The sequence below is a fragment of the Etheostoma spectabile genome, chromosome 20 (assembly GCF_008692095.1).
Source record: "Etheostoma spectabile isolate EspeVRDwgs_2016 chromosome 20, UIUC_Espe_1.0, whole genome shotgun sequence".
Taxonomy (NCBI): domain Eukaryota; kingdom Metazoa; phylum Chordata; class Actinopteri; order Perciformes; family Percidae; genus Etheostoma; species Etheostoma spectabile.
This window is the reverse complement of record NC_045752.1, coordinates 1,639,494-1,657,593: the sequence shown is the minus strand read 5'-3', so window position 1 is coordinate 1,657,593 and position 18,100 is coordinate 1,639,494. Positions and strand designations below refer to the sequence as shown.

Genomic DNA, 18,100 nt, shown 5'->3' with positions numbered 1-18,100 from the left:
TTTATATAACGGAAGATGGGAATTTTTAAAAGAAAAAACATTTTAGCTATCTATGATTGTTTGATTGCTAACGCTAGCTCAAAACGCCATTCAGGTGACAGCCTTTGTTGTGTTTGATTGCTAGCTTGTAACCAGCAGTGGACAAACTATGTAGGTCCATTTTTACTGTATTAACACTACAGAAGTCTCTCATTAGCATCTTGCATGCGCGACTCACATCTGCACTCAACTCACATTGGGTAGTGCCATGACTCACTGAAATAGCTTACTGGGACACTTGATGGAACTGAGCCAGCGTTAAGGTTATCAGTTTCAGCTGTGCTATTCTTACTATGACAAGTCAAAATGTCTGCTGCGAAAAAGGTCCATCCTCAATTCTTATTCATGTTTAATATGTTTGTGTACATATGTACTGTATGTATGTATGTATGTATGTATGAAGGTATGTAGGTATGTATGTATGTATGTGTGTACAGTTGTGCTCATAAGTTTACATGCCCATGCTTAAGTTGACTAAAAAGAGGAATAAAAAAATATGTTTTGGAAATTTATCTTACTGCCTTAGTTAAAAAATGAGGTAAAATCCAACCTTTAAGGACACCAATTTTTTTGTGAATGAATAATGTGTTGTAAATAAATAAATGTTCTTCCTTAAAATCCAGGGGGCATAAGTATACATACATTTAACACCATACACAGAGATTGGCATGGGAAAAGTTCCTGTATTTTAAGGAAGAACATTTATTTATTTACAATACATTATTCATTCACAAAGGAAATTGGTGTCCTTAAAGGTTGGATTTTACCTCATTTTTTAATTAAGGCATTAAGATTTATTTCCAAAACAGGATTTTTTTATTCCTCTTTTTAGTCAGTTTCAGCATGGGCATGTAAACTTATGAGCACCACTGTATGTATGTATGTATGTATGTATGTATGTATGTATGTATGTATGTCTACACCAATCATCGAGAAATTGCACGTAGGGCAATAATGGCTGGGCTCTGCTAATACTGTGGCAATAATCTCCTTTCTGATTCTGAATCATTAAACTTGACCAAACAGACGTAATGTAGCTGACACCAAATTGCTGTTGCAAGTTAAAAAACATAATTTAACTGAATTGATTCACAGTTGAAGGCAGATAAATCCTCCAACATAAAACAGCTTCAGAAAAGGTCTTAAGATTTAGTTTCTGTACAAAACAACAGTTTAAATACCACCAACTGTCCTAATAACACGTTTTTTTATTTGTACTTGAGATAAACTTTGAAGCTTGTTCTCACTTATGCTTCCCACACTGCTCCTTTGTTTTTAGTGTGTATAACTGAGTGTTTTAAATAAAGAAAAGATTCATGTACAAGGAAAAACAATACCCAGCCCTAGTTAAGTTATTACGGGTCCATTACAGTAATACTGACCGACTGGCACAGCTACGGACCTCAACCAACTCCAACTCTTGAACGTTTGTTTGTTTCCTTTATGAAGATATATGGATACATATATTATATAATATAGTGCACTGGAAGAAATATAAAATCTAAGAAAGACTTCCTATGATACACGTTTCCTTTTTATCCGCCGAATGAAGATAATGTTAAATAGAGTCAAATGTTATTGTTCAGTGCATCTGTGAGACAAACATTTCACAAGCACCATCCACATAAATCAGAAAAAAACAGCTTTAAATCTTGGGATCAATCTGCTGGCACTGGATTTAGGCTTGCATTAGAATCATGAACAACTCATTGAGATGCATTTTCATATTTAAGACACAAGACACAATTGAAAGGCCCCGAAATCTTCATTAAAGTCCTTTGGGAATCCATTTCTAAAAGCTGTCCAGCTCTTTCCCACAGGTTAATAAAAGTAAATACAGTTGGACCACTATATAATATGGAGTTAAAAACAATATGACACCCTAAAGTTGATCTTAAAAAGGATGTGTAAAGTGCAATGTCACAAGAAAGTCATAAAAGGCTTTAAGATTTCAATAAATATTCTCTGTACAGCATTTGCTCACAAACTTTTGAGCAGTCTAACTAGGTTTGTGTCAAATAAGAGGAGTAGGAGGAGTGTTCAGTCTGGGCTGTTTTTTGGCAGAGAAGAGTTCAGTTTGTGAATATATGGAGGTTGTGTAATATGGTCCACTTTTAAAAATGTTACACCTGTGATTTAGTACTTCTGTCACCTTCCAACCAATATTCTTCTGTCTGCATCTCTGTGAGGCGAGACACTGTCCTCTGGAAGGCAAACATTTCCTCCTCTCCACTGAAGATGGACAGACTGCTGGCTTCATCCTGTTAAAATCACATCAAATTAAAAAATGTAATCGGTTCCGGAAACTCGGGATGCTAAACGTGTTTTGCCTTTATTAGATGTGTTAGTAAAGAGAACACAGGAAATAAGGGCAAGAGAGATGCAACAAAGGGCCCCAAGCGTTTATTAGTTATTAAGCATGATATCCCCAAAAACTTGTTAAGAGATTTCAGTGAAATTTGTGGTTTTTTGACACGGGGCATTTTGGGACATTTCTCTATTTTTTCTTTTTTTCTTTTTTAAATAATCTGATGCACGTATCCCGGATTTTTCAATATGTATTCTCTAATGCCAATCCAAATCGAGATGCAGTTTAAATAATACATATATTGGTTTCAATTATTAAAGTAACACACTTAGGAGGGTTAAGCATGCTTTGGCAAAGGGAAAGTTGATTGAAATTTAAGTTAAAGTTAAAAGATGGTAAATATGATTTTGCAGTGCATGCAACAAAGTGGACTGACTAACATTCAGTGGTGTGTTTTGAGATCTACTCATTGCCAGCCGACGGCCTGAGGCAGTTTAATCATCTACTTAACGACTGAAAGTACACACCAAACATTAAAAACTGGTTTAGCTGTGAAAACACAGTCAGAGCTCCTCTCACCCTTTTCAGCCCCAGGTCGTCCATCAGAATGTGGCTCTCATCATGACCGTGATCATCACTGTGCACAAAGATATCATCCAGTGGATGATCTGCAAGAATCACCACCCGCACCTGAAACATGACAAAAGTAGTATTAACATCCCCAAAAAATAGCTAAGACTTGGTGTTTTAGTGAAGGTCAAGTGGGAATGCAAATAGCAGCAGTGTACCTTGTGGTCGTAGAAGGAGTCCACAAGCGTTATGAGTCGCCTGGCTTGAGTTTTCTTGTTCAGCGTCAGCAGAGGAATGTGTCGAATGAAGACGGTGTCAAACAGCCGGGATAACTCCAGGTAGTCACTGGCCCCTAAAGGCTGAGACATTCACATTAAAACACTGGACATCACAATAATATGGCTAATAGCCCTAATTATTGGCCAGCGCACCAGTTTAACCCTTGTATTGTCTTCACTTTTGGGACCTTCTTGTATCCCTTGGGTCAAATTGACCCGAGACTTATTTGGGTTTTTAAAAACAATTCTGATATAAACTTTTACTTCATAATCCATGAACAAATATTGTCTTTCAATTTCAAAAATGGAGGTAACATATATGTTTTTCTAGTCTTCTAGAACACAATTAAAAATGGAAGTGTAGTTCCCTTTTTGTCATAAGGTTATAATTCATGTTAAAAAAATCCACTATGGAAAAAACATAAGTGCTCATATCCAGAATAATTTCCTGAATTGAGTCAGGAATACATGTTTATCACAGAAAACAAGGTAAGGCCATTTATTTTCAGGTAGAAAAAAATTATATTTGTACCATTTTCTTATTGTAAAAATTTGAACTGGGTCAATTTGACCCGAATACCATTCAAGGGTTAAATTGCTGTAAAATTTCTTATTCCTGCGTTTTAATAAAACCACATTTTGTCTAAAAATGCTTGTGCCCTGTGACTTTATGATGCTGTTGTCCCCACTTGAGAGTGACACGTCACACAACCAATAACGGTGCAAACCGGTTGAACTTGGTTTTAAATTCTGGTCGAGTTGCCAGCATTTCAGAAGGAACCAAATAAGCTGAGGCTGAAAGAAATACAGGGACAGGTGTATAAAGTGACACAATAAATCTTAATTTGTTTCTATTTGGTGTAACGGTGCAGCGGCGAAGATTAGATGTTTTAATATTTAAATCAACATTATCATGATAGAGCTACAGTATACAGTATGTGATAGTGTCATTCTGTGTGGGTTTTTGACTCTGAAGGGTACAGTACAACGGGTTTTCACGCAACGTCAGATTTTATAACTTTTTAAGGACATTATAGCAGGAATTTGTGTCAACTGTATGCAGAAATCCAGTTATAACGCAAACCTGGTGTAAATTGTCCACCATCAATCTGAAATTCCTGGGAAAACAAAGAAAGGCCAGACTGTTGCAAAAGGCTTGTCCCTTATGAACACTGCTTTGACATCCTCAGATGTTGGAGTGCAGCGTAGTTTTTTCTGGACATTCAATACAACAATAACATGCAGACAATTGAGTACCATTGCTCACCGACATTGTGAGCAAAAACCTGATTTATGTGATAAAGAATGCAAAATAATGTGACAAACCACCGTGTTTTCTTTTTGTATGGGTGGGAATCTCTGGGCACCTCACGATTCGATTCCGATTCAGAGGCCAACGATTCGATCCTAAACCGATAATCGACGCAACAATTTTGTTAGATTTTGACATATGTTGTCAAACTGTTGTTTTGTCAACTGTTGTTATTTTGAAGTCATTCCATGCTTAAAGGTGCTCTAAGCCAGGGGTTCCCAAAACTTTCAGCCCGCGACCCCCAAAGTAACGGTGCAAGTGACTCGCGACCCCCCCCACTATAAATATTGCGCGCAACCGCGCACGCACTACAAGCGTATCCAAACATGAGCATATTGACAACACAAAATAACACAACAGCCATGACATTATTCTACAGTAATTTACTCATTACTTTAATTTGAACTTAATCTCACCTAATGAGGTGGATGTGCAGTATGTTTGGAGCACAGCAAGTTAAAAAGCTCTATATTTTAATTTAAAATAGTTTTTATATACATTACATACTAGGCCAAAAAAAATAAAATCCCTTTTACCTATTTCGGCTATACAGTATTCGGTATTTCGTGGTTTTGGTTTTAATCTTTCGCACGGTTGAAGATGCAAATCTTCTGTCAAAGAAACGTCATAAGCGGTCTGGATTAACAACTGTGGGCATCAGCGATGGGCCGAAGGTAACGCCAGGGTCGGTAACGCTAGCTACCACAATGAATCCGGCGTGGATGGACTCCGTTCTGGATCAGAAGGCAGCGCCGGGCGCTCGCTCTGTGGAAGGCGCGGTACACGGAGCTAGATGGCCGGTGGCTGCCTACGTGTTTATACAACTTTATACATCCTCAAACTGGCTGGAATCACACACATCCTCTCCAAGGAGGGCACCAGCAGGGACATTGTCTGGAGGAAGTTCAGGCAGCAACTGGCAGAGGAGCTGAGACACGAGTTTAGAGGAGGAAAGGGAGCGGGGGGGGGGCGCGGTCCGAGCAGCGGTCCGAGGAGCAGTGCGCACCACAGCAGACACCAACACAGAGGCAGTGACAGGTTAGGTTAGGTTATAAATGTTCAAAGATTTTAATTTTAGGTGTTATTTGCATGTTTACATACCATATTTTTCAGATGTGAATGGAATTATTACGTTTTACTATGCCATGATATGAGTTATTGAAACACCTGGGCAACTCAAGTGTAAAATTAAACACGTTAAATTTTACATTTTGGTGTTATTTCGTTTTTCTAAAGATATCCTAATACAATACCTGCATTAAAATTGCAATTAGGTGTTTATCATGACAGATTATAGAGTTTAGAATCTTGCGGTCAAAATGACCGGAATCCCGGCAGTTGTAGTGTTAATGTTGGAGACCGCTACTCGGAAAGAAAGAAAATCAAAACAGCTGTTCCCTTTTTATTTAGTTGCTTGGTTTTATTTTAAATTAAGCCACTAGTTTTATCTTGTGTTAAAATCATGGCTAACATATGCTATTTCTAATCGTTTTTAAATTTTTATTTTATTTCTGGAAATCAACTCGCGACCCCCCCTCTCTGGCTCGCGACCCCCCTGGGGGTCCCGACCCCCACTTTGGGAATCACTGCTCTAAGCGATGTCCCGCGTGTTTTAGGCAACATCATTTGTTGTCACATACAGCAAACATCTCCTTACTAACTGCGAGCTGCCTGTCCCCGGAACACACTGTAAAAAACATCTCCTCACTAACTGCGAGCTGCCTGTCCCCAGAACACACTGTAAAAAACATCTCCTCACTAACTGCGAGCTGCCTGTCCCCAGAACACACTGTAAAAAACATCTCCTCACTAACTGCGAGCTGCCTGTCCCCAGAACACTGTAAAAAAACGCGATCTCACGGCAACAAAAAGAAACTGTGTCCACCTGCACCACAAAGCATACACAAACAGTGTTCCTGCGTTCCAGTCAATAACCAACCAGAAGGAGTTGGGGGTGGGGGTTGGGGGGGGTCAGTGAGCGGAAGCACAGAAAGGAGGGGACGGGATGAGGAGGAGCGAAGGGCAAGCTAGCCTTGTTTTGTTTGAAAATACTTTGAACGTCAACAAGAAGTAACGTCACCAAACATTGCTTAGAGCACCTTCAAGCCTTAAACATGCTTGTGTAAGTCACCTTCTCTCACAGTACTCGTCCATGTCTGAATGTCATGTTTAAAGGTGGAGAATTGGCTTCTTAGAACATGAGGTGGTCAGATGTAATGTGATAAAGTAGATAAGTGTTTATTATTTTACGTATGTCTTATTAGATCATGTGTATACACATTTAATTATTTATTTCCTTTTGGCCATTTTTGTTTTTTTCTTGTCTAAACTCTAAGTTGTTGTCCATTTTCCCATCCACTTTCAGTCACTGTTTACAGAATTTTCCCACCCCTATTTTTATGAGTGTGTCTGCACTCTAAGACGCCAAAAAGTCAAGACTGATGCACAAGAGTTTTGCCACAGTTATGTCATCCTATCCATCACACAACTTGTATCTAAAAAGTCAGAGGGACTTACTCTATCACACAGCTCCTCAAACGTGCAGTCTGCAATGGTCCCACATGCTTTGTTCAGACGGACTTTCCTGTTGTTAACATTCAATACTCTAGGCCGTGTTACTGTGGGGGAAAACAGTATGTAAGGACACCATGTGATACAAAGGACTGCTGAAAACCACATTACATTTCAGCTGCAGAATTAAGTCAAATGTCCACTTACTGTCATTTTGCTTAAAAGCCAGCTCATCAAACATCTTGTCTAGTGTTGTTTCTACATCAGGCTCACTGGCGCTGCAGTAAATGCAACATTAATACACAACACATTAGAGCCCGACCAATAAAGGATTTTTAAGGCCAATACTGATACGAATATTTGGTTACTTAAAAATCTGATATGCCAATATATTGGCCGGTATATATATTTTTTTAAATCCAGAAACGCGTTACATAACATAAACAGATTTCCCTAACATTTGTTATTTGTAGTGATTTATGAGTTCTCACTAAAATAATATGATAATAATTTGAATTATTGTCACAACAGAACAGAGGAACATCAAAATATATTAAAGTTCTGATAAATGAAATATTGATATGAAAAGTCCTTTGAACAAAAAGACATTAACACAAAAAAATCTGTTTTTATTTTTTAAATATTCATTTATCAGAATCCTTTATTTGTCATAATAAATGATTCTGATGAATGAACATTTATATATTTTTTTTTAAAGGCCATTATAAATGCAGATCCCAATAGATTGGGAAATGTCTAATATCGGCCGACAATATCGGCCCGTCGATATATCAGTCAGGCTCTACAACAGATCAAAATATGGCTTGCAATGACTTGATGGTTTCACTTTATGGATTTCTTACAGGAAGTAAAGTTTTCCAGCAGAGGGTCTGTTCCTTCTGCGGTAATCTATCCCAGAATCCAGGCGAAGAGTTTGGCAATATTTCTGCATGTGAGAGACAAATGATTGACAATAGGTGCTTTTAAAATAAAAAGGAAGAAATTATATATTTATACACACACACACAGCTCCTTTCTTACCTGCAACACAGCAATAAACGGCACGAAGTTTACTCTCTGCAGCCCGTTTTTATATAAGTCTGAGGGGAAAGAGTGGGCCATGAGTTTTTACTTTCCTATTTACACTGAAAAAGTACAGGGCCATTTAAAGTAATGTTTGCCTAATGTTGTATTGATGCTGTTGTCAACAATCTTGAATGTCACGTAAGGGGATTTTGTACGTTGCTAGGTTATTAAAACAAGCATTGATGCATTGGTGTGTAGGAAGGCCCAATGTACTGTATGTGTTAGATTTAAAACATAAAGGTTTAATTGAATTCAATCAAAGTTGTGTTTACGTCATAAGAAATCTGGATGCACACTTGTAGTCTGAGGCACCACAGAAAAGTGCTTTGGCCATACGGACTTAAAAAAATATGTGATTCTTAATTGGTAAAACTGTGACCAAATTCCTACTCTGACACCATGAGTTAGAGGTTGTAGATCAAAGACATGAACCGTTGACATCAGTTGTGTTCAAGTCAAGCAGCAAGAAAAGTTTATGATGGCATTTAGGCAGACAAGAGAAATGTTTTCAGTAGAGTTATGTTGCCTTTTTTCTTAAAGAGGGCCCTTTAACTCTCTGCCTTATTAACTTGTGAAAATTTACTTTGAACATTTGTGTTGTTACTTACCTTCAGGGGGACGATTGGAAGTAGCCACAACAACAACACCCTTCAGAAACAGATTCTCAAAGAGCTGCTTGAGAATCATGGCATCAGCGATGTCAGTGACCTAAAATGTGTGTTACAAGTAACTTAACTTTTGGTAAAGCACTGGAACAACAGGTTAGAGGTTACATGGCATATGTGGTATGCAGGATCGTTAGAAAACACAATTACCTGAAACTCATCAAAGCACAGGAGACAGGCCTCCTCACTGATCTCCTCGGCAACTGGAGCAATGGGGTCATAGGATTTGGCCATTTTGCCTGCTTTTCTCTTTGGCATGCTCTGTTTCAGCCGATGGATCCCTTACATAAAATAAAAAAACAGGAAGAAAAAGTTGTCTCATTAACTTGTATATTTCAATGCACTTTTAATATACAGTTGTGCTCGGAAGTTTATGAACCCATGCTAAAGTTGACTAAAAAGAGGAATAAGAAAAATCAACTTGTGGAAATTCATCTTAATGTCTCTTAATTCAAAATATTTAGAAAAATCCAACCTTTAAAGACACCAATTTTCTTTGTAAATGAATAACGTATTGTAAATACATAAATGTTCTTCCTTAAAATAGAGGAGGCATAAGTATACACCCCCCAATGTTAAATTCCCATAGAGGCAGGCAGATTTTTATTATTAAAGGCCAGTTATTTCATGGGATAAAGTTCCCTTGGCCTTTGGAATTAAACTAACCCCTCATCATCACATACACTTCACATTCATAGAGAGTGGCATGGTTTTATTGCAGTTAGATAATAGCTGGCCTGATTTGCATTGAGAGATGATTTTATGGAAAGTACCCCATGCCTATGTTTATGTATGGTGAAGGGTATGTGATGGAGTTATTTTAATTCCAAAGGCCAAGGGAACTTGATCAGGATGCATAGTATCCTGATCCATGAAATAACTGGCCTTTAAAAAATGAAAATCCGCCTGCCTCTATGGGAATTTAACATAGGGGTGTGTATACTTATGCCATATTTTAAGCAACAACAATTATTTATTTACGATACGTTATTTATTCAGAAAAAATTTGGTGTCCTTAAAGATTGAATTTTTCCCATTCTTTTATCAATTTCCATAAGAGGATTTTTTTTTTATTCCTCTTTTTAGTCAACGTTAGCATGGGTTCATAAACTTCTGAGCACCATTGTAGAGTGGGAGCTATTTGCTGTTTTATTGTTTAGTCTAACTTTATAAAAGAAATATACTCAAGACTTTTACTGGACCCATTTAAAGTGCTTTGTCAGTAGCATATAATATACACTGAATATGTGTTAGATCACACTACACACACACACACACACACACACACACACCACCACACACACACACACACACACACACACACACACACACACACACACACACACACACACCACACACACCACACACACACACACACACACACACACACACACACACACACACACACACACACCACACACACACACCACACACACACACACACACACACACACACACACACACACACACACACCACACACACACACACACACACACACACACACACCACACACACACACACCATGATTAAAAAAAAAAAAAAAGTGAATAATTTCAAAATCAATAGAATAGCTTTTTATTCCATAATATCAATTCCAAATCAAAACATGACAAAAGTTTATCAAGTGTGTTTTTATATCTTTACAGAAAGTGAAGGAAAAGGAATATTAAGCTTTTTAAAAAATAAAAGCAGTATGCATTTTTCTTTACAAACCCAAACATTTACTGTATAAACTGATAAATGTCTCAAGGGTTTGCTTTACTTTGAATCCTTGTACTAATATTTAGTTGCATACCCATAATTTCTGAGAACTGCTTTACATCTGTGTTGCATGGAGTCGACCGACTTCTGGCACCTGTGAACAGTATTCCAGCCCAGGACCATTGAACTACAGTACATTCCACAATTCCTCTGCATTACTGGGTTTGGCCTCAGAAACAGCATTTTTGATGTCACCCCACAAGTGTTCTATGGGATTGAGGTCTGGGCTGGCCACTCCATAACATCAATCTGGTTCATCTGGAACTAAGTCCTTGCTCACTCGGTGTGTTTTGGGTCATTGTCTTGTTGAAAGACCCATTTCAAAAGGCATTTCCTCTTCAGCATTAGGCAACATGACCTTAAGTATTTTTGATGTATCAAAACTGATCCATAATCCCTGGTATGCAATAAATGGGCCCAACACCACAGTATGAGAAACATCCCCAAAACATGGTTTTTGCTTTACTGTCTCCGGTGTACTGTGGCTTGAATTCAGTGCATGGGGGTTGTCGGACAAACCGTCTGCGGCCCCTAGACCCAAAAAGTAAAATTTTGCTCTCATCAGTCCACAGAATGTTACGCAATTTCTCCTTTGGCCAGTCAGTATGTGTCTTTTTTTCCAGCACTTGGACTTGGGGGGGGGGCTTCTAGCTGATAGCTTTGCTTCACATAGCCTTCTTCTGATCGTAACAGTAGTCACAGGTAACTTTAAGTCTTCTTTGATTTTCCTGGAGCTGATCACTGGTTGAGCCTTTGCCATTTTGGCTATTCCTCAAATACCCTTCCAATGGTAGTTGACCGTTTTTTCCCACGCCAATCAGTCTTTGGATGCCATTTCAAGGCATTTGAAATCATTTTCTGCACTTCTTTATATGTTTTCCCCTCTCCAATCCACTTTTTAATCAAAGTCTGCTGTTCCTCAGAGCAATGTCTGGAACGACCCATTTTGCTGAGTGTTTCAGTGTGAAATGTATTATAACCCGCACGCACAACATTTCCTGCCTTCCTTCCTTAAATCTGGACCATAATTGACACCTGTTTCTTCACAGAATCACCTCACTAATTGAACCCAACACTGCTATTATTATGAGCATGCCCCTTTCAATTACACAGAATGAGCAGCATGCATGTCATGACTGTTGGGTCTGTTGGTTTTCTAGGACTCTACAACCCTTACTAGTAAATTATTTGCCGTGTAGAAATATCACTACCAAAACAAATATGATTTATGAGGTTAGGGATGTTGGACTGCTATTATTTTGAACACAACTGTGTGTATGTATGTGTGTATATATACAGTGGTGCTTATAAGTTTATGAACCCATGCTAAAGGAATAAAAAAATCTTAATGCCTTCATTAGAAAATTAGGAAAAACCCAACCTTTGAGGACACCCATTTTCTTTGTGAATGAATAATGTATTATGAATAAATAAATGTTCTTCCTTAAAATAGAGGGGGCATAAGTATACACACCCCTATGTTACATTCATATAGAAGCAGACAGATTTTAATTTTTAAAGGCCAGTTATTACATGGATCAGGATACTATGCATCCTGATAAAGTTCCCTTGGCCTTTGGAATTAAAATAGCCCCTCATCATCACATACCTAGAGATTGGCATGGTTTTATTTCAGTTAGCCTAATGGCTGGTTTGATTTGCATTGAGAGATGATCTTATGGAAAGTTCCCCCTGCCAATCTCTATGTATGGTGAAGGGTATGTGTTGATGGGGGGGGTTATTTTAATTCCAAAGGCCAAGGGAACTTTATCAGGATGCATAGTATCCTGATCCATTAAATAACTGGCCTTAAAAAGTAAAAATCTGCCTGCCTCTATGGGAATTTAACATAGGGGGGTGTATATTTATGCCCCCTCTATTTTAAGGAAGAACATTTATTTATTCAAAACATTTTTCATTCACAAAGAAAATGGGTGTCCTTAAAGGTTGGATTTTTCCTAATTTTCTAATGAAGGCATTAAAATTAATTTCTAAAAGATATTTTTTTTTAATTCCCTTTTTAGTCAACTTTAGCATGGGTTCATAAACTTATGAGCACCACTGTCTCTCACACACACACACACACACACACACACACACACACACACACACACACACACACACACACACACACACACACACCACACACACACACACACACACACCCACACACACACACACACACACACACCACACACACACACACACACACACACACACACACCACACACCACATTCTAAAGACTTTGAATACATTTTCACACCAGTACTGAAATGAAAGCATTCAATAAAATGCAATACAACAAGTTTCACCCCAACCGAAACAACACATCTAGAACCTCTCAAGATAAAATGTTTTTTTCTTCTTCTTCTTTTTAAAACAGCTTATATGTGAATACACCTAAAGCTGATGGTTAAATCCACTAGGCTAGTGTCATAGATGCATATCAGCGGGCTCAGAGCTGCTGATTCAGTGAGTTGTCTGTAACCACTGACATGTGATTAAATGAATTAAATTAATGATGAATGGAAAGGAGTAGGCCAAGACACAGATGTTGCCCTTTGGTGGCATTACTTTATAAACAACAACATAACTATATCTCAGGCTAGGCTATGTAATCGAGGCAGGATGTCAGCTGGATTTGAATAAACTTTTACTATGGCTAAATGTTATTTTTGAAAAGCTGCTCAACGGTGACAAGAATGAAGAAATGCAACAAGGCGTGGGTGGAACAGCCTCAAAAATACAAGACAAATGTTTATGTAAACCTGATGTAATTTGGATGATGAAATGTATATCCTGGTGTGATTTATTAATTTAAAATTATTTTTTGGCCTTTATTTTTGACAGGACAGATGAAGACATGGAAGAGGAGAGAGAAGAGGAATGCCGTGCAACAAAGGGCCGCAGGGGGTCCGCTGCGTTGAGGAGTAAACCTCTATATGGGCGCCCTTTCCTGGTATGATTTAAACAACAACCACAAAAATGTTCCTGCTCATGCAGTTTCTCATTGCACAAAACAGCCCTTTGCAGCTGGGAAGACATCTCATCCACTTTGAACTCATTCATTCATACGTACATGCATTCATTCATTCATTTGCTCAAAGCTTAAATACTTATTTGCCCCCTAGTGGCTGTTAGGATAAAAGAAAGATTGACTGTAAATGGTGCTTCTCATCTCTGACAATGTGCATCTCTGAAACAAACCAGAGCATACTCACTTTTATGCACGTCCAACATGAAGCCGTGGAAATGAACCCTCTTTTTCTTTTCAGTCTCAACGTATGAATAAAACATATCCATCACCATAGTTTTTCCTGTGCCTGAAAAAAAAAAGAGCATGAATGCATGCAAGTGAGTTGGGAAAAACTTAAACACAAAATGCCTGAGGAATGTAACATAGATTTGTAACTCTGTGGCCTTATGTCTTACCAACATCACCGTAGATGTAGTAACCTTTTGGAGCAGCCGGTTTGGTGAATAACTGAAAGAAAAAAAAAAAAGAAAAATCAGCAAAATGATCCCCAAATAAATAAACGTCTACAAAAGAATTTAATACAACACTCACCATCTTGAATTGATAAAGTCAATTACTTAAACAGGAGCAGGACTCATACCAAAGTAGGTGAGTTTACTAAACCAACAAGTTTCAAGTTTTCAAGCAACAAAGAAAAGCAGTTGTTGTAGTCAGCAACGGAATCCTTTGCTCTCAGCATCCCTCCAACAATGCTCACGCAAATATGTATAAAAAGAAAAATGCATACTCAAATAAAATGTTATCAAGGAACAAAATATATTTATACACAGATTACAGAGACAGTTAAGTAAAAGTGATATCAAATGGAAAAGTCGTATAAGCCCCCAGAGAACAGTAAGAAACTTGGGCACAACTTCCAAAGCCCCCTTTTTTCAAATATAGACGGAGTATACAGGTAAACAGAAGGGAAAACAATATAAAGTGTCTTAGTAAGGTGTTTGTTTAGCTTCAGTACTCATTGGCATAGATGGATGTACATGTGTCTATAATTCCACTATACTATTCATTCTCATTTAGTGTTTTAATGATGGTAGTGGAAAACACATTTATCCAAAAAAACAATTTAAAAAAATGGAAACTAATTTTGCCTACCAAGGTTTTGACATGGTAGCAGTACACTACGGGTAACATTATTATTTTATATCAGCATTAAAAGACAACTATAATAATAATAATAATAATAATACATTTTATTTAACAGCGCCTTTCTAACACTCAAGGACGCTTTACAGACAATAAAAGACAGATACAGGGAACAGAAAAGTGTAAGTAGTTATAACAAAACAAATAAAACAAAAAACAAAACAAACAAAAACAAAACAAAACAGGAACAGTGTATTTACAGATAAGCGAGCTGGAACAGATGGGTTTTTAGTCTAGTTTTGAACAGGGGGAGAGAGTTGATATTGCGGAGGTCGGGTGGGAGTGAGTTCCAGAGCTGGGGAGCAGAGCGGCTGAAGGCTCTGTTCCCCATGGTGATAAGTCGAGCATGGGGGACAGTGAGGTGGAGGGAGGAGGAAGATCTGAGGGAGCGGGAGGGGACGGCAATGTGTAGGAGTTCTGATAGATATGGAGGGGCAAGGTTATGGATGGCTTTGAAAGTATGGAGAAGGATTTTAAATTGTATTCTGAATTGAACTGGGAGCCAATGGAGCTGCTGAAGAACCGGGGTTATATGATGGAAAGAGGGGGTTCTGGTGATGACACGAGCTGCTGAGTTCTGAAGAAGTTGAAGTTTATGGAGGGATTTTTGAGGAAGGCCAAAAAGGAGAGAGTTACAGTAATCAAGGCGGGAGGTGATGAGGCTGTGGATAAGGATGGAGGCAGTGTGAGTGGTAAGGGACGGACGGAGGCGGTTAATGTTGCGTAGGTGGAAGTATGCAGACCGGCAGATATTATTTATGTGTGACTGAAAGGAGAGGGAAGAATCGAGGATGACGCCCAGACTCTTGACCTGAGGGGAAGGGGAGACCAAGGAGTTGTCGATAGGTAGAGTGAAACTATTGATTTTGGATAGGGTGGATTTGGTGGCTACGAGGAGGAGTTCGGTTTTATCACTGTTTAGTTTAAGGAAGTTTGAGGTGAACCAGTCTTTTATTTCAAGTAAGCAGTTAGTAAGGGACAAGGGGGGGAGCGAGGAGGTGGGTTTGCTGGATATCACATAAGAAGGACTATCACATAAGAAGCTGGGTCCAGACTGGATTAATGGTAGCCAGGCAGAATATTTAAGAGGATGGAGGAATGACTGGGGGCCGTCAATCTGACGTTTAAAAAAAAAAAGAAATGTCATACAAACGGTTTGCTAGACTGGATGTACATATCGGATGATATACTAGAAAATGGGGGAAGTACCCTAGCTTTCTGGAGGGCTCCTACGAAGCTTTGTGCTGGGGAGAGACATATATGATGGGTTTATGGTGTTGTCATTTATACATGTTTGTTTGGTTTACTGTCAATTTTGTTGTCTTGAATATTGTAGTTAGTGTCATCTTTTCTTGATTTTTGTCTGGGTGGGCGGTGATGACAAGGGAGAGGGGGGTGTTCATGTTGTAAATTATGTATGGTATAAGAGTATGTGTTGTTTAAAAAATAAATTGTTAAAATCACAAAAAAAGACAAGCTAATAATTAAAACGATGAAAACATCAGCCATCATTGGGGTGTTCCCGCTCTACCTTGGAGAAGAAAGATGTCGGTGTGTTGCTGTATCCTCTGAGTGTTTGGTGGAGCTGGTCCAGTGTCTGCAGCACCGCTTTCTGGTGCTCATCCTCCCGCAGCAACCCGTCTCTGATCAGCCCGTTGTAGTGATCCAGAGGGCTGCGAAACCTGGTGGGGCTTGCCCCGCTCTCCTCCACCGCCTGCTGGGCTTTCACCGAGCAACCTTTAATCCATTTAACAGCACAGATGAGATAACTGTGATAACTTTAGACCTTACAATAAGTGTTTGTCTGCTTTGCACACTGCCCTTTGTACCATGCCTACATATGGGTGCCTTTATACATACACATAAACTACCCTGGACTGGACTGGACTGGCACTGTTCGACTCCCTTACTTACTGGCTATATTAGCCACCTGCCCATTTTGCTAGCTTGCCTGTATGGTCAATACACCACGTCTTTATGTCTGTCTGGACAGTTTTCAACTTAAACCTTTTACTAGTGTATATGTAAAGTTATGTAATTTTAAGATTCTATTTTTTATATATTGTGTAGCTTGTTGTACTTGAATAGATAAAGCATTTGCACTCTTCTGCATCTGTCTGTCTGTCGTTGCTGCTATGGACCAAAGGTTAGCAAGGGATAGTTAGCAAGGGATAGCTAGTTTGACATTTGATAGAACCAGTGAGAACACCAAGGGGAGTTAGTACAGAAGGTAAGATATTTCTGGTAATCTCAGGTTAACTTTAAGAGAATAGAAACTACAGCAAAGTGTAAATGAAAAGAAGAGCTAGGTCGAGTTGTCAGTAGAGATTAGCTTTGCACCATCAGCATCAACACGACTCACAAAAAAACTCGTCTCACCTCGTCTGCAGACCTCTGTCAAAGATTTTAGCAGCTTTCTGGAGGAATATTGTTTAGTCAAAAGACATCTAAAGCCCAGTAAAGCTGAGGGTGACATCTTGACAGACAGCGGTATGCACACCGCCATCTTGATTTCAAATTTCGTCCACGTAACTTTATTAGCAAACACCTAACAAACAGAAGCGTGTGTCGTAGTCGGCCAACAGGGGGCGCACTTTCGTTCAGTCGTCCTGGATTTATTCTTCTCCTGTCTGTGGATTGAACTGACATTTCTTAAAAGAATTATCATCATACAGTATTATGCTGATATTTTATAAATAAGTATTTATTCATTTATGTTTTATGATTGTATGATTATGAAATGGGTTGCCATTGTGCTGATAAATTCGAAGCAACACAGTCAACAACAAAGCTATTTTCCATTTGGTAGGTTTGGGTTTTTATTATTATTTTATCTTTTTAATTATTCTATCAATCTATCTTACCCATATATATATATATATACAGTACACAGTATGTATATGATTGGCTGCTTACCTCAGTTTTTAAGATTGTACGGTTGTAAACTGAAAATCTTTTGGTTTTAGACAAAACAAATTATTCAGAGATTTTAAACTTTGGGAACTGTTACAGGCATTTTTTAAAACTATTTCCTTATACTGCTGAATTAAAAAATAATAAAAACAATAATTGATTAAAAAAACATTGATCACCATGCAGTATTAATTCCAAACTTGCACAATACACACACTATACCTGATTGGGCGTAATATAGATGTGTGACTGTACCCAGTAGTGCGGTAGCAAATACTAACCCATCAAGAGGATGATTAATGTCCCAATGGTTCAAATTTGGAACTTTTTGTTTACATAAACCTGAGTCTAAGTCTTGAATTACCTAAAATGACCCTTTTGAGTTTCACGAGGCAGAAATAAGGATTGCAGAGAAACTGCACATATGCAGATCACTGAAATGAAAACCCAATGCTTACTGCTGAGCCCTCCCACT

The 18,100-nt window shown here is 38.4% G+C and overlaps 1 protein-coding gene across 1 annotated transcript; it reads right to left on the bottom strand.

Moving 5' to 3' along the window:
- Positions 1 to 1,257: 1,257 nt before the first annotated feature.
- Positions 1,258 to 17,290, bottom strand: afg1la (AFG1 like ATPase a). Its single transcript, XM_032500855.1, has 13 exons — positions 17,092 to 17,290; positions 16,244 to 16,449; positions 13,965 to 14,016; positions 13,754 to 13,855; positions 8,920 to 9,050; positions 8,713 to 8,812; positions 8,060 to 8,118; positions 7,882 to 7,964; positions 7,226 to 7,296; positions 7,025 to 7,125; positions 3,136 to 3,276; positions 2,927 to 3,037; positions 1,258 to 2,300 (listed from the first exon to the last, which is right to left on the bottom strand). The coding sequence occupies exons 1-13, from the start codon at positions 17,216 to 17,218 to the stop codon at positions 2,163 to 2,165; spliced, it is 1,422 nt and encodes a 473-aa protein (XP_032356746.1). The 5' UTR covers positions 17,219 to 17,290; the 3' UTR covers positions 1,258 to 2,162.
- Between the last annotated feature and the right edge of the window lie 810 nt (positions 17,291 to 18,100).

Coding starts and splice junctions, on each gene's coding strand:
- afg1la (XM_032500855.1), bottom strand. CDS start 17,218: ATGGCGGTGTGCATACCGCTGTCTGTCAAGATGTCACCCTCAGCTTTA. Junction 8,813..8,919: donor TGTGCTTTGATGAGTTTCAG/GTAATTGTGTTT, acceptor CACACATTTTAG/GTCACTGACATCGCTGATGC. Junction 3,277..7,024: donor TTGAGGAGCTGTGTGATAGA/GTAAGTCCCTCT, acceptor TGAATGTCTCAG/CCTTTAGGGGCCAGTGACTA.